This window comes from Manis javanica, chromosome 1 (assembly GCF_040802235.1).
Source record: "Manis javanica isolate MJ-LG chromosome 1, MJ_LKY, whole genome shotgun sequence".
Taxonomy (NCBI): Eukaryota; Metazoa; Chordata; class Mammalia; order Pholidota; family Manidae; genus Manis; species Manis javanica.
Genome location: NC_133156.1, coordinates 162,383,853 through 162,408,024, shown reverse-complemented (window position 1 = coordinate 162,408,024; position 24,172 = coordinate 162,383,853). Strand labels below are relative to the sequence as shown.

General features: G+C 39.4%; 1 protein-coding gene across 7 annotated transcripts in view; it reads right to left on the bottom strand.

Annotated features, from left to right (window-relative positions):
* CRACDL (CRACD like) overlaps positions 1-24,172 on the bottom strand; it is a 117,715-nt gene that overhangs the window by 31,954 nt on the left and 61,589 nt on the right. For all 7 annotated transcript variants that reach the window (XM_073239927.1, XM_073239934.1, XM_073239943.1 and 4 more), the window contains exons 2-5: positions 17,361-17,440; positions 8,084-8,252; positions 1,662-1,797; positions 1,149-1,313 (exon numbers count right to left, since the gene is read on the bottom strand). In XM_073239927.1, the coding sequence (XP_073096028.1) occupies positions 1,149-1,313; positions 1,662-1,797; positions 8,084-8,252; positions 17,361-17,430 (540 nt within the window). In that variant the 5' untranslated portion in view covers positions 17,431-17,440. The remainder of the gene's footprint in view (positions 1-1,148; positions 1,314-1,661; positions 1,798-8,083; positions 8,253-17,360; positions 17,441-24,172) is intronic.

Sequence of the window (24,172 nt, the reverse complement as noted above, 5' to 3'; positions counted from 1 at the left end):
GAGCAGGTGTGTGTAGCCCACTTGCTTGTGGAGCAAACAGGGACAGGTGCACCTGAAGAGAGTAATGCTCTAGCCACCCTGTGGGCAGCCCCAGTCCTGGGGCTTATTTGCCCCCAGTGTCCCCAGCCCTTCCTCTGCCATGCATTCATGGGCTCTGGGCACCCAAGCTGCACACAAACTGGTAGCCCTCCCTCTCCCTGCCTTTGCAGGGGGGCTTCTGGGTGTCTAAACTGAAGTGACAACAGGACATATTTCAGAGCAGTACAGAATCTGCTGAGAGACAGTGATTCACAGTGACACCCCCAACTCTCGCTAGGACTGGCCCCAGGCCAGGGCACAAGTGTTGCTCCAAGGCGCAGGGTGTGGCTATGGGAAATGGACTCTAGCCTTTGTCTGGTTTCAAGTGTCAGCATAACATGGAAAACTCCACCTCTATCCACCCCTCAGACAGGCTCATCTGCAGAGAAAAGTGATCGTTTGTACAAAGTACACTGTAGGGGCTTAAATTGGTGGCACCATGAGCTACTCTGTTTATCTGTGAGGAAGAGCTCAGTTCTGCTCCACAGATTCTAATGGGGGAGGGTGGTATCTAGGATGAGACCCCCTGCCATGCTCAGGTCACAAGCACCTCTTCTGCCTGCCACACCTGTGACACCTCCCCTGGGGCCCTGCTTAGGAGCACCAAGCCTCACATTTCTCCCCCTCCACCACCAGGTTCTCACGGTCCTGAACCCAGATGCGGGAGCCTAGGTGGGTTCATGCATGTTTACTGCTCCCTTCTTCCTCCAGCCAAGAGTCATGACAACAGGAAACAGACAACAGCTGGTCATCTGCTCAGACAGGAAAAACAAGGTATAGGGTTGATCATATCAGACCTATAACCATCATGAAAAATGCCACCAAAACCACATCTCCCGACAAACCTGAATTTCTGCTCAAAGAATGAGCGTAAACACAGCCCAAGCCCAAACACGAGACGCTCTGACCCGAACTGCTCTGGAGCGCCTCCTGTCTGCAGTGAGCATGGCCACACCCACCCACAGGGGCGTTAGGGGAACGTGCAGGGGCCACTAGCCCCGACTGCCCATGGTGGTGGGCGCACAGAGGGCGATGGGGGCTGGGGGGCTGGGGGTACAGGCTGCACTTGCCTTTATGGTTGTGCTGGAACCAATGTCATGCAGCAAGGACATCTCTGGGGGGCTCCTGGGCAGCCCATCGTCCTCAGAACTCATACCAGCGTCATCTCCTCGTTTGACAGGAAGGCTCCCTGGAGGAGGTGGTGGCCCCATTTTCACATTACACTGTATTTTTAACTAGATTGGAATAAAGAACATTTGCTCTTGTTTTCTGACCTGTATCAACAAATCTTCCTGTTTCAATTCAGTCATTCATTCAGGAGCAACTTTCAATGCCCTGCCTAGTGCAGTCAGAACTGAAAGAATGTCCACCACCAGCTCTCTTGCTTTCATGTTGAAAATGAGTGGTTATAACGTAGAATGAGTCCAGATGCAGTTGTAACTAACGTAGTGTGCCTCAGGAGAATTGTGATGCACATACAATTATCCTTTAACATGTGTTGAATAAACCAAGCAAAAATAACTTAAAAACCTCAATTCATCTTTGACACACATACCGAGTACCACTGCCAAGGGAAAGCTTACCTGCAGAGCTTTAATCCGGTCACACACATTTTCTTGGGAAAACACCCGCACAGGCCGAGCAGGGTCCTGTCCTGACTCCGGAATGAAAATGCTGTCATGTGAGAGGGCCCGGCTGCCCAGTGCACCCCTCGACTCCCTAGGACAAAAGAGGTACTGTGAAACTCTGCTCCTGCCATCTGTCACCCGGGGTGCTCAGGTGAATGGGGCTGTGGGCTGATGACATATCATACAACAAGCCTTCGGCAGCATTTATTTTTTAACTGCCTCTGATTTCAGTTTATCTCCCCCCATCAAATACGCAGTCAGCTATTAAGAGCACTGTAGAGATAGGAATTTCCCTTGCAGACCTGAAGTCTGTGTGAATTCTTTTTATTAATGGAAAAACCAAGGTCTGATGAGGTGTGAGGTCTAAAACAGCAGGCTCGCAGAAAAGAAGGGCTGGCAGAAGGCCTGGGCTGGCTGGCAGGGCTGTAGGATATCGTTGTGGATGCCCAAGGAAGGTGAGGTCATTCTTTGTGGGCAAACATACAGCCCGTTGGTGAGCAGGAGGCTGAGTCTGCACAGCAGGCTGAGGGCCTGCCTGATGGGGCAGCCTCACAAGGAGGCCGAAACACACGTCCACTACTGGGCTTGAAATGAGAGCTGGAAACCTGCACGCCAACCGTTTTTTCTTTACCTGAGCCGACCCATGCGATCCAACCTGTGCGCCCAGCACCTGGAGCATAGATGGCAGGCCCTCCCCTCACCACCATCCCAGCCCCTTACCCAGCCCTGAGCTCAAGGCTCCAATCTGGAAATGACTACACAGGACACTCACAAATGTCCTAAGAGGATGTGGGAGCTGCTGTTAGATTTTCCTGGCAGTGGTGACTGCCTGAACAATAGGTGGAAGGAGACGGCTGAGACCCTATAACAAAGGACAGAAAGCCTGTCCACACAGACGCTGGACATCCTGTGTACCATGACCCCCCCCCCCGCAACCCCGCCCCGGGCCTCCTGTCTTCTGTGCGGTGTGAGGGCCTCCTGGATGTGGCCCTTCTCACTGTAGATCAAGCTGTGTTGGTTGTGGGTGCTTTCTAACTTCTTTCTACCTGTAATAGTCAGTTTGCAAGTGGGGACCTCTGGCTCCTCGAAGGGTGTGTCCTCACATTTCTGGGAAGGAATCAAGCCTAATAAAAGAACCAGGCAGGCCTTTCCTGCCAATGGTGGCTCTTGTCCCAGAGATCACACCGATGCTGGGTTCCCTCCTACAGTGTGCAGCCACAGCCATACACTTTGGAGGCCACAAGTGCTGCCCAAACACCACTCTGGCTGCGACTGGAAGTTGAGACCGCGTTTAAAGGCCTCTGGCAAAGATACATTGGCAAAAACAGAAAATGCTATATGCTCAAAGCTGTTCACTACAGCAACATTTCTAGAAGACTGGGAACAGCCCAAATGCCCCTCAGTGGATAGACATCAGGATGAACTGTGGAGTGCGATAGACTGGTGACTCTGTAGCTGACCAAACGGGTGAGGAGGATCTCAAGATACAGGCATCACCAACTACACTATGTGAAAAATAAAGGAGAGTGCAGAACAAAACAATGTTTGTGGTGTGTTAGCTCTGTGGGAAAGGAGGGTACATATGGACATATGGGAATGTGTATATTTGCTTATTAAAAAAAATAAAAATAGAAGGATAAACAACAAGATGAATAAATATGGCTGCCCTTAGGCAGAAGGATAGAACCAGATGGGAGACAGGGTGCCAAGGTGCTTACTTGTATTACAATTTTGTCTTTGAAACTACACAAAGGTTTTTACATAGTTCCAAAGACAAAAATCAAAAAGGGAAATAAAACAGTCTCTAAGACTAGAAAACAACAGAAACAAATAAGCCTAATTATATATCAGGTTGTTGGCACAACCACACAGAGAAAAGAATGGTTGTAAATGATTTTAACTCAACGTCCACATGACTTTTGGCTCTGTAACTACAGCAGGATATTTCTAAGAACAAAAAAACCCAAAGATATCAAATTGTACTTACAGTCTTATTGGTAATTATATTGATTTAATAAAACAGTTCAGAACAATCTTTATAATATGTAACCTCTGTGGGAAAGTAAGGATCATGAAATTATTAAACATATATTATATGATGATGAAAATAATTTTGCTAATACCAGTAGGGACAAAAATTTCCTGCATCAGAGAAAAATGAATTCAATAAAGAATCAAAGAAGTAAAAATTCTGCCTTACTAAACTTGAACTGAAAATTCAAATGAATTAATGATTTAATTTTTCTCAAAAAAATAAAATATTTCCTAGCTGTTGTTACTGGGAAGTGCAGTGACAGCCAACTAGCAATCCTAACCATTGACAGCCAGGCTGTGGTTCCTAAAAACCATTTCACACTGAAAGGAACCAGGACCCTGTGAAGAAGTGGCCAATCACAAGTTTAGGGCAGGAAGTGTGCAAAATAAACCTGGGACTTCTCATTGTGCAAGAAAGCAAGAATTTATTCAAAGATAAATTGGGCCATGTCAAAAGAATACAGGAGCTCATTTGAAGTGACTCCCAATAGCATAAGATGGGAGTGTGTGAGCCCCAAAATGAAAAGAGTATCATGGGTTAAAGCAAATCAAATATACAAAAGTCCATACATTCACAATGATATCCAAGAAAAAATGGAAAAACTCACTCATTGGTCAGTATTGGAAACTGCTAGGGTACCAGGTCATTTCTCTGAAGGTAGGTCAATAAAAGGAGAACTAAGTATTATCCTGCCTTTCCTAAATAAACTGTACATCAGAGCAACCAAGGAGTTGATGAAGGAAAGGTCTTCAAAAAAGAATTCCAGCTAGTACATGCAGAATAAACAAAAGAATTGGAAAAGCACAATTTTTCATTGAAATCATGACCTAGACAATGGTCATCAGTGGGTGCTAAAACCATTAGGTGAACGTTAGTGGAGAGGTCACCCTAGAGAGACCCCATGAACCCACTCGTCAGTTTTAACACCACCAGAAGTGGAACAGCCAGAAAATACGTGCCTTGTGATGCGATATGACGCTAAGTACTCAATACCATCTTGAACCTAAATTTAATGTGTAGATCCATCTAACATTTTGCAAAAAATTCAGAGAATAGATGAATGAGTTTAATCATACCAAGAGAAAGCTAATCCAGAATGTGGCTATTCTGTAGAGGAAATGACCCTCTTCCTCCATCAGATCAATGACATGAAACAAAGGGGGAAGGGGAGGGAAAATTGTTATAGATTAAAAAGACTTAAGAAGCAAAACCACAGAGACACAATAAATGGGCATCAACTTTTTAATGGCTTGCCGGCAATAATGTGCCTTGGCAAGTGGAGCTCTTCTGCCCGTGGTGACAGATGGATGGATGAGAAGTCACTGCAGAATCTAGAAGGCACAGACTCTCAAAGACGTTGAAGAGTGCCTTTAGGATACAGTCTGTCTTATGGTCAATTAATTTATCACAAGGGAGCCAATAAAATACAACAGGGAAGGGAAATACACAAAAAATATACCACAGGGAAACCTGTGATCAGCCATTTCTTCACAGGGTCCTGCTTCCTTTCAGTGTGAATACACAACAGGGAATGGGAAAGGGTTCAATAAATGGTATTGGGAAGGCTGGAAAGCCACATGCAAAAGAATGGGACTGGACCATTTTATTATACCATACACAAAAATCAAAATGGATTAAAGACTTAAACATAAGACCTTAAACTGTAATGCTCCTAGAAGAAAACATAGGTGGTATGGGACATAAGTATTGGAAATGAAATTTTGGACTTGACAAAAAAAAGCAAAGGCAACAAAAGCAAAAATTAACAAGTGGAACCACATCAAATTAAAAAGCTTCTGCACAGCAAAGGAAACCGTCAACAACATGAAAGGCAACTTCCTGAATGGGAGAAAATATTTGCAAATCAAATGTTTGATAAGGGGTTAATATCCAAAATCTGTAAAGGACTCATATAACTCAAACAACCTGATTAAAAAATAGGCAGAGGAACTGAACAGACATTTTTCCAAAGAAGACCATCCAAATGCCAACAGGTACATGAAAATATGCTCAACATCATTCACCATCAAGGAAATGCAAATAAAAACCACAATGAGACTCCAACTCACCTCTGGGCTATCATCAAAACAATTAGAGCTAAGTGTTGGCAAGGATGTGGAAAAAAGGGAAATTTTCTGCACTGTTATTGGGAATGTAAATTGGTGCAGTGACTATGGAGAAAAATATGAAAGTTCCTCAGAGAATTAAAGATAGAACTACCATGTGATCCAGCAATCCCACCTCTGTGTATAATATCCAAAGGAAATGAAAACAGGATTTCAAAGAGCTATCTGCACCCTCATGTTTACTGCAGCATTATTCACAATAGTCAAAATATGTAAACAACCTAAGGGTATCAGTGGCTGAATGGGTAAATAAGATGTGAGATAGATAGATAGATAGATAGATAGATAGATAGATAGATAGATAGATAGATAGAAAAATACAGTGGTATATTATTTAGTCATGGGAAAGGATCCCCTGCCATATGTGACAACATGGATGAACCTTGAGAGCATTATGCTAAGTGAGATCAGGTAGGCAGAAAGACAAATACTGTAAGATCTCACTTACATGCAGAATAACTCATAGACACAGAGTAGACTAGTGGTTACCAGGGGCTGGGGGTGGGGGAAATGGGGGAAAATGGTCAAAGTGTACAAACTTGCAGTTACAAGATCAATAAATTCTGGGGACCTACCGTTTGTATAGCCCAGTTATTACAGTTAATAATACTGCATTATGTATTTGAAAATTGCTAAGAGAGTAGATCATCAATGTTCTCACCACAAGAATCAGTAATTAAGTGACATAAAGCATGTGTCAGCTGACATTATGGTGATAATCGTTTTGGAATACATAAGTGTATCACATCAACATGTTGTACACCTTAAACTTCCACAATGTTATATGTCAACTGTCTTTCAATAGAGTTGAAGAGAGAAAAGAAGGTCTATTTCATCCTCTGTGGGCTCTCTACACACATTATTTGCTCTTCCTGGACCTCATCATACCCCACCCTGAGCTTCCTTTCCTAGCATTATTCCAGGAGACTTTTCCCAGTAACTGAGGACCAAGCTCCAGCTAGGTGCTGGGAATAGAAAGATAAAAGGGACACTGACTCCACTTTCCATGGGCTCCGGTGATAGGAGATGGACACATGGACAGGTCCTTGCACCCTGGCTCACCCCTCCTGCCAGGCTGCAGTCCCGTGGTGGGAGGGATCCCTGGGTGCTCCAGTTTAGAGACAGGAGATGGGTGGGGTGAGTGGGTGGCCCAGTAAAGACATGCAATAATTAGCAATAGCATCAAAATGATCCCTTGCTCCCCAAGTGGAGCATGAGGCGTGAAAAATACATGTGCAGCCTGTACCCTCTGCTCTTCACAAGGTGCCCTGTGGTTCCATCCCTGGCTCCCCGCTAGCACCGAAGAAAAAACTCGAATCTTTGCTCTGCAGTCGTTTGGTGCCACCAAGTGGTCAATGTCAGTTCTACGCCTTTCAAAACAGGCCAGGAGACGTAATGGGGGTGGAGGGGGGCAACAGGTAAAATCATTGGGATGCTGAAGCCTGTGACCCCATGCAGCGTGGGCTGGTTTCATCCTCAAATTAAGGGTCCAACGTTGTTTAAAAGAAAATATAAAAACTGGCATGACAGTAAGTCTGTTTTGTTTTTCTTTTTACTCACAGAAATGAGTAAACTGGAATAATCATATGTATTATAATCATATTTTGATAAAGTACAAATTACAAGAACAAGGATTTCTTCACTAGACTTCCCCAAATTTTCATCCTGATTGGCTCTGTCCTTCCTAACAATATTTTTGGATGATTTTTCTAATACTGCCAGCAAGAAGCCCACCCTTTAACCCCTTCTGTAATAGAAAATTTTCTCATTAGACAACTCAAAGTTAAGGGTTAGTGAGGTGTATTTCTCCACTGTAATATCCAGGTCCTTGAAAGAGTTTTGAGTCACATTAAACCAGGGTTTATATGCTAATCTTGCCACTTCCAGCTGTGGGACATCAGGCAAGTTCTCCACAACTTCTCTAAAGCTTGGTTTGCTCATTTATAAAATGGTGTACCTTACCCACCCTCCCAGAGTTAGTGTAAATTTTCATTTATACAGCACCTGGCACATAGCAGGTACCTGATAATGTTTCTTCCCCCAACTTTCTCCATCCCTATATGGAAAGACAGAACACACAGTTTCAATGGAAGAACCTCCAATGGAATTACCTAGAAGAGTAGGTTCAGACATCCAGCAAATTACCAAAACGAAGGGACCATGCCCCTTCCTGCTTACTGGGCACATAAGCCCAAAGGCTGTAGAAGGTAACTTACTCGAGCTCATCCTCTGAGTCATAGCCCATTGGCCCTGACTCGATGGCAATGACCTCACTCTTTGCTTGACTTTGTTTCCAGGTGCTACTTCCTGTGGAAGGAGAGGATTCCTTTCTCTTCTTTTTCCCGAAGAACTTCTTAAATGTTTTGAATTTGGATTTTTTCTTTCCTGTGCATAAAGAACGTATATGAGTACTTACCAAGCATGTGTGATTTGTGCACAAGAAGTGAAAGCAAGATTTCTATGCATGAAACACAGTGTACTGTTTTTGTACACCCTAAAACATCTTGATTCCTGCTTATTTTTGGACCGTTAATAAAAGAGCTAGGAAAGCCTTGGAGCACAATCACAGGATCAAAACACACCAACTTTCCTCTCAGTTGAAATCAAGTATTTTTGTTTGTTTTTTAAACAGATCTTTTACTTCCTGGGTAAAATAGTTTATTGTTTTTGATGTAACCACTCTTATTTTTATTACCACACATTTGTTTTGCCAAGCCTTGAATTCAAACAGCACATACTGTATGAGTGGATTCATACAGTATATATTCTTGCTTCTGGCTTCTTTCATTCCATATACTGCCTTTGAGATTTTGTGTGATTTTGCATGATGATGCATGCATAAGTATGTGTTGCTTTTCTTTTCTTAAACTGATGAGTAACATTCCGTTGTATAAATGAGATCAAGTTCTAATCCTTAAGATATATGTAGTCAAAAGCAAAAAAGTCAACAGTCCTAATGCAGTAAAGGCCATGTGATAACTCAAATTATTTTTCAAAATAATCCTCAAGTGCTTCATTTAGTATGGACATGAGCACCAAAGACAATCAGGGGAGTCCCAGCCTCATGGGCAAAAGGCACTGGCTGGACTGCCCAGCGCCTTGATGGACTTTCAGTGAGAAAACCCACCAAATGGTGGGGACAGCACTGAGCTTGATTCTGCCATGCTTCCTTTAAACATTTTGTGATCTCTTCTCTGCCTCCTTCATCTTCACCTACAAATTCTGTCATATGCAGGATCTCGTGATTTCACACAAACAGCCCAGCAAAGTTTGTTCATTCCTTTCTTCCAAATTTTCATGAAAACTAATAATAGAAGGATGCAACATCATAAATTGTTAGGATGCTAATATATCCTGAAAATTTGCTAAAATGATTTGTTAGTTTTACAAATAATTTTGTAAGCCAAATTCCTTTTTTAAAAAAACAACAGGATCCTTACATTTTGATTATATTAATAACCCCTTGGGAAGTTTATATGATCTTGCCTTAATGTGGAGAACTATTTAGGATTACTCTAGTTGGAGTTCCTACATTACCTTAGGTGGGGCCAATCCCTGCCCAAAGGGAAATCAGTTTTACAGTCAAGTTTTCTTAACTTTGAGTGGAAGGCTCCTCACCTTTATAATCACAAAATGTTTATGTCGTTAACTGATCATTCTCAAGGAGTGTTTATTATTTTGAGAGAGCCTTAGGAGTTTTCTGCATTTGCCAGGACACCATCTGGCCTTTGCCTAGTTGACAAACATGTACACAAGCCTGAAGGTCTGCACAAACACGCAGCCTCACTAACCAAGTCACTGCTTCAGGTTGAAGGGCGCGGCTACAAACACCCGGAATTGAGCCTCCCAGCACTTCTGATTGGCTTCAGTGGTGAGCCAGCCTCCCCTGGGGGCCTGTTAGGGTTATGTTTTTTCACCTGCTAGACTTTAAAATTCAATTTATTTAATAGTTACAGGAACTATTTACAGGAACTACTTAGGTTTTATACCTCTTAAACCTGTTATGTTTTTCTGGGACTTTGTCTCTTTTTTCCAAATTTTCAAGTTTACTGGCATATACTAATATCCTCTGATTTCAGCACCCACACTATCTGTAATAAAAGCCCCCTTTCTCAGCCCTGATGTGAATTCTTTGTGCCTCCTCTTTTTTCCCTGATCTATTGCATCTGAGGCCAGTTTTGCCTTATTCTCTCTACCGTAATGTTTATTTTTCAAGGTATTTATTTCTGTTCTTATCTTTATTCTTTCCTTCCTTTCATTTTCTTCAGGTTTACTTTGTTATCTTGTTAAACTTCTTGAGATGCATACTTGTTTAGCTTATTAACTTTCAGGATTTTTGTTTTTATAATATACACGTTTAAGACAATAAATTTCCCTATTTTAGCTGCATTACATGTTTTGACACATAGTATTTTCATTACTGTTTGGTCAAAAATATTTTCTAATTTCCATTATAGTATCTTCTTAGACCTATTGGTTATTTAGAAAAGTATGTCTTAGTTCCCAAGCACTTGGGGATTTTCTTATCTTTCTGTAATTGATTTCCAGCTGAAGGGCACTGTGGTCAGAGAATATACTCTGTATGATTTGTATCTATTCAGGTTTGTTGAGACCTGCTTTATGGCTTACCAAAAATCTGTGACTGTTCCTAGTGTGCTTGAAAATAATGTATTTTCTTTAACGTCCTATAATTAGGACATCAAATAGGACAAGCAAGGCCTTTTTCTTTTTAATTGTGTCATCCAAACACTTTGTATCTTTACTAATGTTTAAAGACATGTGTTCAATCAATCACTGATAGAGATGTATTAAAAAGAACTCACTGACTGCAGATTCTATTTACCTGTCAATTTCTACTCTATAACTTTTGACATTATGATGGTGCATAGTAAGGTACAATTGTTATCTTGCTGTGGAATTGAACCTTTTGTGCAATGGCCCTCTTTATTTTTAGTAACGCTTTTTGCCTTAAATTTTATCTTGACAGCTATTAACACAGCTATACCAGCTCCCTTTTGCTCAGTGTTGGCAAGGTCCATGTTTTCCTAGCCTCTCTTTCCATTCTTCCTGCTTGCTTGCTTTCTCTCTCTCTTTCTTTTTTACCAGTGCCTTTCTCTCATAGACGTGTCCTGTCTTTCTGTCTCTCCTCTATTCTTTTAAACTTTTCTGAATCCTTACACTTAAGATTTAGTTTTAGAAATTCAGTCTGATGGTCTTTAACTTCTCACTGAACAATTAATGTAATTAGCCTACTTGCATTTACTGTACTAACGGTATGTTAATAAGGACAAGTCTGCTATTTTATATGCTTTTTCTTAATCTCCTTTCTTGCCATGTCTTGGATTAACTGACTTTTTAAAATTATGCCTTATTTTCTCACTACTAGTTTATGAGCATGGTCTTGAATCTCTGTTCTTCCAGTGACTACCCTAGAAAGTATACTACCTATTCTATTATGGGACAGAACAAGGAATTTAGAACACTTCAATACTATTTTTATGCACTAGTGTTTTCATTCTGATCTTTAAAAAGCCCAGAAGATACAATTCCACATTCATTTAGATGTATCCACTTGTTTCTCATTCTCTTTGCTCTTCATTCCTTCTTGTGTTCTGGACCTTCCAGCTAGGAGGGTCTTCCTTCTGCCGGAAGGCAGATTTCCCCTAGAATCTGCTTTAGTGTGAGTCTACTGGTGACAAACTCAGTTTCTGTTTATCTGAAAATGCATTTATTTCTCCTTCATTTCTGACATGTATTTTTCTTAGGTATAACATTCTAGGTTGGCAGTCAGTTTTTCTAAGTTACTGTTTCAATATCGAAGACATTATTTCACGGTTTTGTGGCTTCTATGGTGTGGCTGAGAAGTTCAGCCATCAGTTTTTTGCTCCTTTGAAGGTAATCTGTCTTTTTCTCAGCATTATTTTAAGATTTTTCATTTTGTCTCAGGTTTTCTACATTTACAGTCTCTAAGGATTTCCTTTTATTTATCCTTCTTGGGATTCACTGGGTTTCTTAAACCCATGAATGGGTAATCTTTTCTTTTTTTTAATCAATTCCAGCAAATGTCAGCTCTCCTCTCCTCAGGCTGTGCTCACATGTATGCTATGCCCTTCCCCTGATCTCTATGCTTCTTGTCCTCTCTCTTTTGTATTTTCCATCCTTTTACCATTCTATATTACATTCTGTATACTTTCTTGTGATCTATCTTGAGCAGATATAATCTGCTGTTAAACTCATCCACTGAATTTTCAAGTGTAGTAGTTATGCTTATTTCTAGAAAATCCATTTGATCATTTTTCAAATATGGCATATCATTTTAAAAACATTCTTAAAATTACAAACAGTAAAGTTTATTCTTTTTGATTTTCATAGAGTTGTATAAACACCACCAAAACCAAGGTACGGGACTGTACCAACGCTTCCCTCTTGTAGCCAAGCCCCTCCCCTAGGTAGCCCCTGGAAACCACCAATATGTTCTCTGTTTCTATAGTTTTTTCTTCTCTAAAATGTCATGCAGATATATTCATACAGCATGTATCCTCTTGATTCTGGCTTCTTTCACTCAGCACAGTGCATTAGAGATTCATCCGTGTTACTGTTTTGATCAATAGTTTGCTCCTTATTGCTGCTGACTGGACAGACATTATTTAACCATGGACCTGTTCAAAGACATCTGTGTCCTTTTCAGTTTTTGGCAATCATGAAAAAAGTTGCTACAGGCTTCTGTGTAAACATAAGTTCCCAGTTCCCTGAGGTAAATGCTTAGGCATGGAATTGCAGGAGTGTATGTTTAATAAGAAACCGCTAAAATATTTTTCGAGGTAGCTGTACCATTTTGCATTCTCATCAGCAATATGAGAGTTCCAGTGGCCCTGTAGCCTCACCAGCCCTTGTAATTTTCAAGTGTGTTTTTGTTTTGCCATTCTAACAAGTGTCTATAACTTTTTATAAGAAGTGTTTATATCTCATTGTTGTGTTAATTTGTAATGATGTCTACAGATATTGAGCACCTTTTCATGTGCTTATTTCTGCACATCTTCTTAGGTAAAGCTTCTTTAAAAGTCTTTTGCCTATATTTTATTTGGGTGGTTTGTTTTCTTACTGTTTAATTTTGAGAATTCTAAGTGCAAGTCCCTTGTCAAGTATGACTTATAAATATTTTCTCCCAGTCTATATCTTGTCTTTTCATTTTCTTAATAGTGTCTTTTCACAAAGCAAAAATTTTAAACTTTGATGAAGTTTAATTTAGCAAATTTTTCTTTTAGGGATTGAGGTGTTGTATCTAAGAACTCTTATCTAATCCAAGGTCATAAATAATTTCACCTATACTTTCTTTTAAAGGTTTTATAGTGTTACATTTATGCCTGTCATATATTTTAATTTTTGTATAATCTGTGAGGTGTATGTCAAAGTTCACTTTTTTAACATATGAATGTCCAATTTTTTCTAGCACCACCATTTTTTGGAAAGACAATCTTTTCTTAATTGAATTACAATTGCATCTTTGTCAAAAATCAATTGACCATATGGGTTTGTTTTTGGACTCTATTCTGTTCTATCTCTATGCATCTATCCTTTTGGTGATAACCACACTGGCTTAATTATTATAGCTTTACAGTAAGTCTTGAAATCAGGTAGTACGAGTCTTCCAACTGTTCTTTTTCAGCTGTTTTCACTATGCTAAGTTCTTTTGCTTTTTCATGTAAATTTTAGAATCAGCATGTCAATATTGGAAAAATATCCTGTGAGATTGATTGTTTCATCTTCACCCCTACACTCCTCCTCCCTTTCAAAGCAAATCATTCCAGATATAGTTATCATTTCATCTATATGGATTTGGCTTCTTCCTAAACAAAACCTCTGACCCTTCATGGAAATCAAATAACTGATTACTGATCAATGTTCTTGCTACAGAATATTGAACTAACTGTGTCCCTGCTTTTCACAGCTGACTTGTAAACTGTGTAGTGTACTCCTGCTAGCTATTCTGTGGCTCAATTTGGGGAGAAATGACTTTTAAGCAACACTGACTCTTCCAGTCTGTAAACATAATCTTAGTCCATTCAGGCTGCTATAATAAAGTACTGTACACTGGGTGGCTTACACATAACAGAAATTTATTTCTCACTGTTCTGGAGACTGGAGGGTTGAGATCAGGGTACTAGCATGGTGGGGTACTATTGAGGACTCTCTCACAGGATACTCACTGTTAACTGGTCATTGTGTCCTCATGTGCAGAAAGAGAGCAAGTAGTTCCCTGGCTTCTTCTCATAAGGGCACTAATTTCATTCATGAGAGTTCTTACCCACATGACCTAATTTATGACCCTAAATACCATCACTACATGTATTTAAGTCTTTGTTGATTTCTTTAAACAATATTTTTTATTTTCAGTATAAAGATCCTGCATATATTTGGTTAGATATATACCTAAGTATTTCTTTTCTTAGTGCTATTACAAATGGTACCTTTTTAAATTCCATTTTTCAATTGTTCATTGCATTATATACAAATACTTGTATATTGATGTTGTCTTTCACAATCTTGCTAAACTTAAAGAGTTCTAGGTACTTTTTTCATATTTTGTATAATCATGTCATATAAAAACAGAGACAGTTTTATTTCTGTATCCCTTTTATTTCTTTCTCTAGCTTATAGCACTGGCTGGGTGTTATGCCACTTTTTATAGTACCCTGCTCCTTCCAGACATTTTCAAACTTTTATTAAATCTTCCACCATAGTATATGCATGGTTGTTTCAAAGTATATATTTGATAATTCTGACATTTGATGCCTATTTGGACATGTCCATTTCTCTTGTTTCTGCTGTGTATTAGTTTGCTTGGCTGCATAACAAAGTACCACAAACTAAGTGGGTTAAATAGAATTATATTGTCTCACAGTTCTAGAGGCTAAAAATCCAAAATTTTCAAAGAGCTGTGATGGACACATCTATTCCATGCCTTTTCCCTAACTTCTGGTGATTTTCTGGCAACCTTTGGCATCCCTTGGCTTAGAGATGCATCATCCTGATCTCTGACTTGGTCTTCATTATGGGTGTTCTCCCTCAGTGCGTGTCTGCATTCACATTTCCCCCTTTCATAAGGACATTACTCACATTAGATTAGGGGCCTGTGAAACTCCATCATGAGCTCCTCTTAATTAATTACATCTACAGGACCCAATTTCCAAATAAGGTCATATTCTCAGGTACTATGTGTTAGGACTTCAACATGTGAATTTTGGGCAACACAGGGCAGCCCATAACATTGGGTTTCATTCATGTGCCCTGTTACCTTATCTGTCTGGTTATCACTGGCTGTATATTTATTACATACCTGAAAATATCATTTTCTGTATAATTTGAAGTTGAGATAGAAGGTACCTTGCTTTAGAGAACACTGTTTGCTTCTACAAGGTGCCTGGGTCACATCCCTTCTAGGAATACTACGAGGCATGTTCAAGGGTTGAGATTCTCTGAATGATCCAAGCAATGCAAACTTAAACTACAGATCTACAAAGGGTTGATTTATGTCTGGTTCACACGTAACTCAGATTTTGCTGGTCCTTGGTCTGCCAGCTTATTGTAAGGAGGGTCTTCCATTAGACAGTCCACTTTGTATAGGCCTGTATTGATATCTGACCCTCTCCCCACCTCCTACCCCATGAAGATGTAAAAATGAAATTAAAAAGTTCCAAGATTGGCAAATGATCTGAAGGCTAAAAGTGACTTCTATACTCACTTCCTCTCTGGGTTACCATTTTTCTTTCAATTCTGGCCTTATTTCTTACTTTTTAAAATATTTTTTAAGAATGTTCTCATCTAGAATTTTCAATTTTAAATGGGAATGGACTGCTCTCAATAACTTAGCTCACTATTGCTTGGAAAAAAGATACTTAGTTTCTCTTTTTCTTTTTAAAGATTGATTCTTCATAGTGACTCTGGAAATACCCAAAACTAGCACTGATGAAACATATACTGCCTCAGACTAATGAAACAATTCTTCAGATGGTATCTTCTTGCTTCAAATCAGTAATAATTTAGTGTCCCATAATATGTGAAATTTTGAAATTCCATTTGTTCTCTCAGGGTTAATTTTTCTTTTTAATTTAGAAATTATTTATTGAGCAATTTTTAAAAGTTTTAAAGTAATTTTAAAAATTATAAAATTTTACATATATACATGCTAACTGTAACAATTCAAATAAATTTCTGGAAGAAAGAAGTTTCTTTTATCTGTTCCCCCATCCCATCCCATTCCTTTCCCTGTGGCTGACCAGGTTAATAACCCTTTGGTCTGTATCTTTCCAAATATTTTCCAAGCATTTATATAGTTAAAATTTTTTTTTACATAAACACATTATATTACCTATATTGTCTTTTTTATTATTAAAGTATCATTGATATACAATCTTATGATGGTTTCACATAAACAACACAGTGGTTTCAACATTTACTCATATTATCAAGCCCTCACCCCCTCTGTTGCAGTCACTGTCTGTCAGCGTAGTAAGATGTTATAGAGTCACTGTCTTCTCCATGCTGCACTGTCTTCTCTCAGGGGTGAATTTTTTAAATCTCATCTTATATTTGAGTTTATCTGTTATCTATTGAAATGTGATAGAGGAACAGTAGTTCTGATATGGAATAATAAGAAAAATCTATCTATAATACATGAAATAGTCTTCAATGAAATAAGTTATCTGAAGATAAGGGTAAGCAGCTAGGATTTAATATTATTAGAAGCTGTTCCCCCTGAATTATATCAAAGAAAATCATTCCTGGCATTTTGATTTTAAACAAGAGAGATGGAGACCTTTATTACTGAAATAAGGTGAGTATAAATACCTAACCTATGGGAAAGGTGCATTGTGGGAAAATCAGTGTTTTCTTAATGTTATTTTACATCTCTATGAAGACATAAAGAGCAATCTATTGATAACAGTGAATCAGTCACATAATTGGGTAACTCTTAAAATATATAATGAGATGATCAATCATGGGCCTAGAATTTAGCTCTGTAAAAGGTGTAATAAAGGTCTCCTGAAGTTGAATAAAAGCCATAAAAGGGAGGGATCAAAGGCTCTCTTTTGATAAAATTATTTCTTTTGAAAGAGCAAGCCATCTTATTCTTTGCCCAACCTCTTACTGATCCTTTGGATGTTCTTAGAAGATAAATGATTGCATTGCATCATTCTTGCTTTGCTTTCAAGTCAGCTAAACACGGGACCATGTTACCTCACGGAATGAGGAAAATGACTTTAAAATCCCCTGTGATGGACAGAGAAGCAAAGATGCTCTGGGCACTGCCCTGATAATCTGGCCTTCAATAATCTGGATGTGCTCTCCAGTCAGTGTGAGAGAACTTGGGGTGTCTAAACACACTGTGGACTGAACTTCCACTCTCCACACAAAGGCCTGGCTCCATCAGCCCCTCTCCATGCTCTGCAACCCAACGAAGGCTCTTCCAGAGCCGGGGAGTGAGGGCCTTACCTGTGCTGTCCTCCCCAAGGCCTTCTGCAGCTTCTCGAAGCTTAATGTCCATCACCCTCGTGGAAATCATGTCCAGCTCACTAAAATCAGATGGAAATTCATGTTAAAAGGAACATGTCTAACAGAAGTTAATGAGGGAACTGGTGGTGGCGACTGCTTTTTGCCCATGACCTCACCTGCACACACCCAAGCAAAGACAAGATTCCAGGGCAGAGAACAGGGACATACCGGCTGAAAACATGTCCACAGCTCAAGATTAGTAACCACACAGGCATTTATCTAATCACTGACCAGAGCAATTTAATGGAAAGTAGATAATTGGAGCAAATGCTTCATCAATTTACACTAAAAAAGATTTGGTTCCTTTCTTTCAAAAAGTTTTTCAGAGATTATGTTTTCCTCTTGCTCACTGTAGAAAGTTTGGAAGATACAGAGAAAGAAAATTGCCCATAATCCCACCAACTGAGGATAACCATGGGTAATTATTTCCTTCAAATATTTTTTCTGTACAAATATTTGAGTGTGCAAGTATACATACATCATATTAGAAAGTTGACTTCTTGTTTTCTTGCTTATACCACATCATTAAAATTCTTCATAAGTGTTATTATAATGGCTTCATAATATTTCAGTATATAACTGCACCATCATTTATTTACATTTTCTTTTCTGAACTTTTTATTATGAAAATATCCAAACAGATACAAAAGTACAAAGGATATATAATAACTTAATCACTCATGTTTCATTTTCCCCCTTCCCCTCTCTCATTCCCACAAGGTTATTTCAAAGCAAATCATCCCAGGTATTATTAACATTTCATCCAGACTTGGATTATTAACATTTCATTCTTCCTAACTAAAAAATCTCAGACTCCTCATGGAAATAAAATAAATGACTACTTGTCAATGTTCCTGCTGCAGAATACTGAGCTGTAACCCTGATTTCCATAGCTGACTGTAACAGTGCTCTCTACCCCACTCCGACTGACTCGCCACTTATTTGAAAGGGTATTTCTTACTAGCAGTATGAATCCTCACACTTAAAAGGAGGTTCAAATAGTTCATTAACCAATTAATATTTACCACTTGTGCACAACACATAATGGGAAATTATGGGAGAAATACAAAGAAAATATTTAACAGGGGAAAGGAGTCGTGGGTCTTTGCCAGAGTTGGACCTACTATTTAGGTCTCCTCTAATATTAATGTCAAAATGTCCATCTTCCAATAAGCCAGTTCCCTAAAAGGTTAACAAAGCTTCATCAGCTTCACCTCTCAATTTCTATATAATTTGGTTTCATAAAAATGCCTGGTCAACAAAATGAACAAAAAAAATCCCAATCTCAATTGATGCAGAAAAACCACTTGACAAAAATTCAACACCCTTTCATGAGAAAAACACTAAAAAAGACTAGGAATAGAAGGGAAACTACCTCAACATGATAAGGGCCACATATGAAAAGTCCATAGCTAACATCATACTCAACAGTAAAAAATGGAAAGCTTTTCTTGTAAGAGCAAAAAAAAATAAAAGTGCCCACTCACTCCACTTCTATTCAACCTACCACTGGAAGTCCTAGCCAGAGCAATTAGGCAAGAAAAAAGAAGTAAAAAGCATCCACATTGAAAAGGAAGTAGTAAAATTACTTGTTTGCAGATGACATTATATGTACAAAACTCTAAAGAGTCTGTCCCACCCCCCACCAAAACTGTTAGCACAAATAAATGAATTCAGCAAAGCTATAGGACAATGAACACACAAAACTCAGTTGTGTTTCTTACAATGAACAATCTACCTATGAACAATATGAAAAGGAAATTTTTTAAAAATTACATTTACAATGGCATCAAAAGAATTAAATACTTGGGAATAAACTTAGCCAAGGAGACAAAAGACGTATACACTGAAAACTATAAAATGTTACTGAAAAAAATAAATACAAATAGACAACTCATGTACATGGACTGAAAGTCTTGTTATTGATAATGATGTCCATACTACCCAAACAATCCACAGATTCATTGTAATCCCTATCAAAATCCTGATCCCACAATATCCTGCTATTCAATGATCCTATGGGGAGAGAGGGTAGCTACCAGGACATCTGAAGGAAGAAGTGATAGAGAAGGAAAAGAAGGAAAATATAAGGGGCAAGAAGGTGAAAATGGCAAGAGCTGGTTAAGAATCACCAGCTATTCCCTTGGGAACCATTCTCTAAGGTTGTCACTGAGCTAGAGAGTACAGTAAGAGCTTACTATTGCTTGAATTTGGAGTTAACCACAACTACAATTACTTACCAAGTATGCAGCATATCAGCTTAATTATCTCAGTTAATCCTCAAGAACTTCCAGTATTCCCATTTTGGAATTGGGAACATATATTACATAAGTTTATAAACTGACCCAAAGTACTGAAGCAGAGACACCAGCTGACAAGACCAATGTGGGCCCTGCCTCACGCAGGCGCTGGCCCAGGGAAGGGGAGGGTCCTGAGCTATCTGCGGTCGGGCTTGGGAAGCTGAGAAATCCAGAGGACCCCAATCTCCCACTGAAATGGCTCTGCCTGTCAGGCAGCCCCTGTTCAGGATCAGGCCAGGGCCCAGAGGCTGAAGGAGCCCAGGATACCACTCACTGGGTCTGACAGGGTATCATTCTGGGAGAACAGGTCAAGGTGCCATCATGTCAACTAACACTTTTGAGAAACCGTGATATTTCCTTCAGCATATCCTGCCACTTCTGCACATCTTAATAAAACATTTCTTGCTGGGAAGTGCTGAGAACATGCAAGTATACGTGACAGGGTGTGTGCACATCCCCGTGGGTGGGTGTGCCCAAGGGCACACCACAGCCCAATGAGCAGAGTAGATCTGGAAGCTCAGATCTGCTTCTCCTGGGGTTGAATAATGTGGCTGTGCTAAGGCCGCACAGGACAGAAGATTCTGGAGCAGATGGGAGGGTCGGAGTCCCCAGAGGACAGCCCAGTCCTCATCGTGTTGTGAGGCACATCCCAGTGGGGCCCAGATGCAGAGAGCACCAGTAGATGCCAAGGCTGCCAGGGGACACAAATCGGTCTCATCTCCTGTGGGAAGTTTTAAAACCTGCTCATGCTCTATGTTTCAAACATCTTCATACAATAAGAGTGCAATATGATGCACAGGAAAAGGGCAAAGGCTTGGAAGTCAGGCAGTCCTGAGGTTGAATCCTCACCCCACCACTTAACAGCGCTGAGCCTGTTTCCTTACATACAAAATGGAGATAATAATACTCTAAACGAGACTGAGAACACAGTGTGCACAAGCACTTGCTGAGGATAACTGTCAGTTTCCACAGCTTGTTCTTCACTGCATGCTCACAAACACAGACAAGAACATACACCCGGCACGCAGCAGGTAAGTGTTGATTCTCATGAAGACTCAGTCTCCTTGTGCAAATGGCTCGCTTTAGAGCCATATAGTCAAACTCATGATGACCAGATGACCCCTGAGCTTCCCAGGCCTCTGTAGTCTGATGATCTTGTGCAGTGAGGTGAATCAAAGTGCTGCCAGTTAACTGATAAAAACACATTCCAGGACACAGAGGGACATCTGCTCTCTGAGACTGCAGTGTACAGATGGAAGACCTTCCCCTTCACTCGGACACTCCCGGTGGAAACACTCCACTGCCGTTACCATGGGCTGTCTTCTCTAGTGAGCCTGACAACTTGCCCTTCTGAACACAGGTTCCCCCACCCCCAGTACAATTCAAGGAAAAGCCAGAAGGAAAACCGTAATTAGAAAGGCAATGTGGCAAACACCCCAACATCTCCCAGCACCCTTTTTGCTTTTCACTGGAACTCAGAGTCCAAGTCAGGCCTCCCTGCTGCCCCTCAACAAGCTTCTGCCCTCTACCCGCTAGATGCTGTTGTTCTGACAGCTCAGGCCCAAGAATAGGAAAACTTATTCTTTAAATCTGGACCTGAGGGGGCCTCTTCAGGGATTCTAATTAACTGAAATGGGTGCTGAGCCTGCAGCCCTCGCTGCAGTTCACAGCACTCATCAGTGTGCATCTGGGCGCCCACAGAACCCAGGGGAGTCCTGTATCCAAAAAAGGCTCCCTGACGGGGTCGCCTCACTCCCTTTCTCTGAACTCTTACTGTAACCACAGGCTTCTTCCCAGCTGATGGCAGAATTCCATCACTAGTTGCAGTTTTTACTGAGAAGTTCTACAAAAGTTTATTCACCTGAAGAATGAGAATAGATTTTAATGTGGTATTTTAAAGGTTCCAACCCACTATATTTATCTACACAATGCAAAGAAAAATGCAACCTGATTACATACCTCTGAGCATGTTATTATGTATGAAAGCCTGAGTGTTCACCCCTGCATATCCACTGATTTCACACCACCCTCCAGGCCATGTTCACGTCCCTGTGGTTTTCTTTCTCAGTCCCTGTACCTTTCTTCACAATGCACGCCAAGGCTGTCAACAACTTGTTTGTAAGACATCCAATGTTCCCCTTCCTCCCAAGACTGTGAGCTTGGTGGGGTGAATGCTATGCCTGTTATATCCATCACTCTCTTACCAGCACCTACGACCATGCCTGGAGCAAGGAACTGAACACAACACACAAACAAGACAGCTGACAAAAGTAGCAAGGCTTGTGAAGATGACAAAGACAAGTACAAATAGGATGAAAACAGGACAGTCATCAGGTTCCAGAAATGTATCTAGTTTTACCATCCAGTTTAAGACTGAGGACTCCAGTTTAAGACTGAGTTTAAGACTCCAGGTCATTATTGATACCTGACTTTGTAAAAAATAAATAATCCTTATCATGACCCTTCCCAATCTATGTGGGAATTGAAAGAAACTATATTTTCTTTACAGAGCAACATGACTTTAAAAAGATTAAAACAGGTAAATATGTGCTGAAGTGATCACAGTTCAGTGAACTAAATCTTTTAAATTTATTGAGGCTTGTTTTATGTCCTAACATATGGTATAATGGGTAATGGTCCACATGCATGTTAAGAGTGATATTTATATTTATGAATGTATATATATATATGAAAGGATTTAATTCATGCAAAGTATATTCTCCAACCACAAGAGAATTAGAAATCAACAACAGAAAGAATTTTGGGAAATTTACAAATATACAGAAACTGTGCAATGTGCTGCTAGATAACCCAAGTGAGTCAAAGAAGAAACCATGAAAGAAATGATAACATACTTTGAAATGAATAAAAACAAAACACAACATGCCAAAACATATGAAATACAACTAAAATGTTGTTTAGAGGAAAATTTATACCTATAAAACACCTATGTGAAAAAGAAGAGAGCTCTTAAACCAATATTACAACTTTCCACCATATGAAACTAGAAAAAGAAAAGCAATCTGAAAGCAAGCAGAAGAAAAGACACAATAAATGTCACAGCAAAAATTAATGAAACAGGGAATAGGAAAACATTTTCAAAATCAAGAAACAGAAAGTTGGTTCTTTAAAAAGATCAACAAAGTTGACTGACCCTTAACCAAATAAGAGAAAAAAAAAGAAGACCCAAATTACTAAAACTGGGAATGAAAGTGCATCGTTACTGACCTTACAGAAATAAAAAGGATTATCAGGGAATATTATTAATAATGTTAATTATATTATATTAACTAATAATATTAATAATATTTTAGTAGAGTATGCCAAAAAACTAGATAACTTAGATGAAAAGGGCAAATTCCTAGAAAGACACAAAAGACTGAATCTGAATCAAAAGGAAAGAAAATTTGAAGAGGCTTAAACAAGAAAAAGCATTGAGTTTGTCACTTAAAACTGTGCACAAAGAAAATACCAGGTCCAGATGTCCTCACTGTTGAACACTATCAAACACTCAAAAGAAGAATAAATAGAAAACTTTCCTTTACCCAACTCTCCCCCAAAATACGAGAAAAAATACAGTAGTACTCTGATACCCAAATCAGCCAAGGATATCATAATAAGAGAAAACTACAGACCAGTATCTTATGAATATTAACACAAACATTCTGAACACAATACTAGCAAATTAAACCAAGGAGCATATAAAAGTGGGATTTGTCTCAGGAATGCAGGTTGGTTTAATATATGAAGATCAATTAATGTGAAAACCATATTAATAAAATAAAGGACAAAAACCACATCACTTCTGTGGAGATATGTAAAATAAAGATGCAAAAATCCTCAACAGAATACTAACAAAACTAATCTGGCAACATAAAAAAGAATTGTACATCATGACCAAGTGGGATTTACATATGAAAATCAATAGTGCAATAAACCATATTAATAGAATATGGGAAAATACCACATAATCATCTTAGTAGAGATGATACAGAATAGCATTTGACAAAATCCAACACCATTTCATGAGACAAACACTCAACAAATTAGGAATAGAAAGAAACATCCTCAACCTACTAAGGGGCATCTACAAAAAATCTAGAGCTAACATCATACTTATTGGTTAAAGACTGAATACTTTCCCTTTAGATGAGGAAAAAGACAAGGATATCCTCTTACACATCTACTCACATAGAAATACAAAGGACCCAAAATATCTTGGGGGGAAAAAAAGAACAAAGATGGAGGACTCACACTTCTCAGTTTCAAACTTACTACAAAACTACAGCAGAGGGACAGCATAGTACTTACAAAGACAGACATAGAGATCAACAGAATATAGAATTCAGAGTCCAGAAATAAACCCATCCATTTGTGGCCAAATGATTTTCAGCAAGGGTGCCAAGACAATTCAAGGAGGGGAAAAATTAACCTTTTCAATAAATGGTGCTA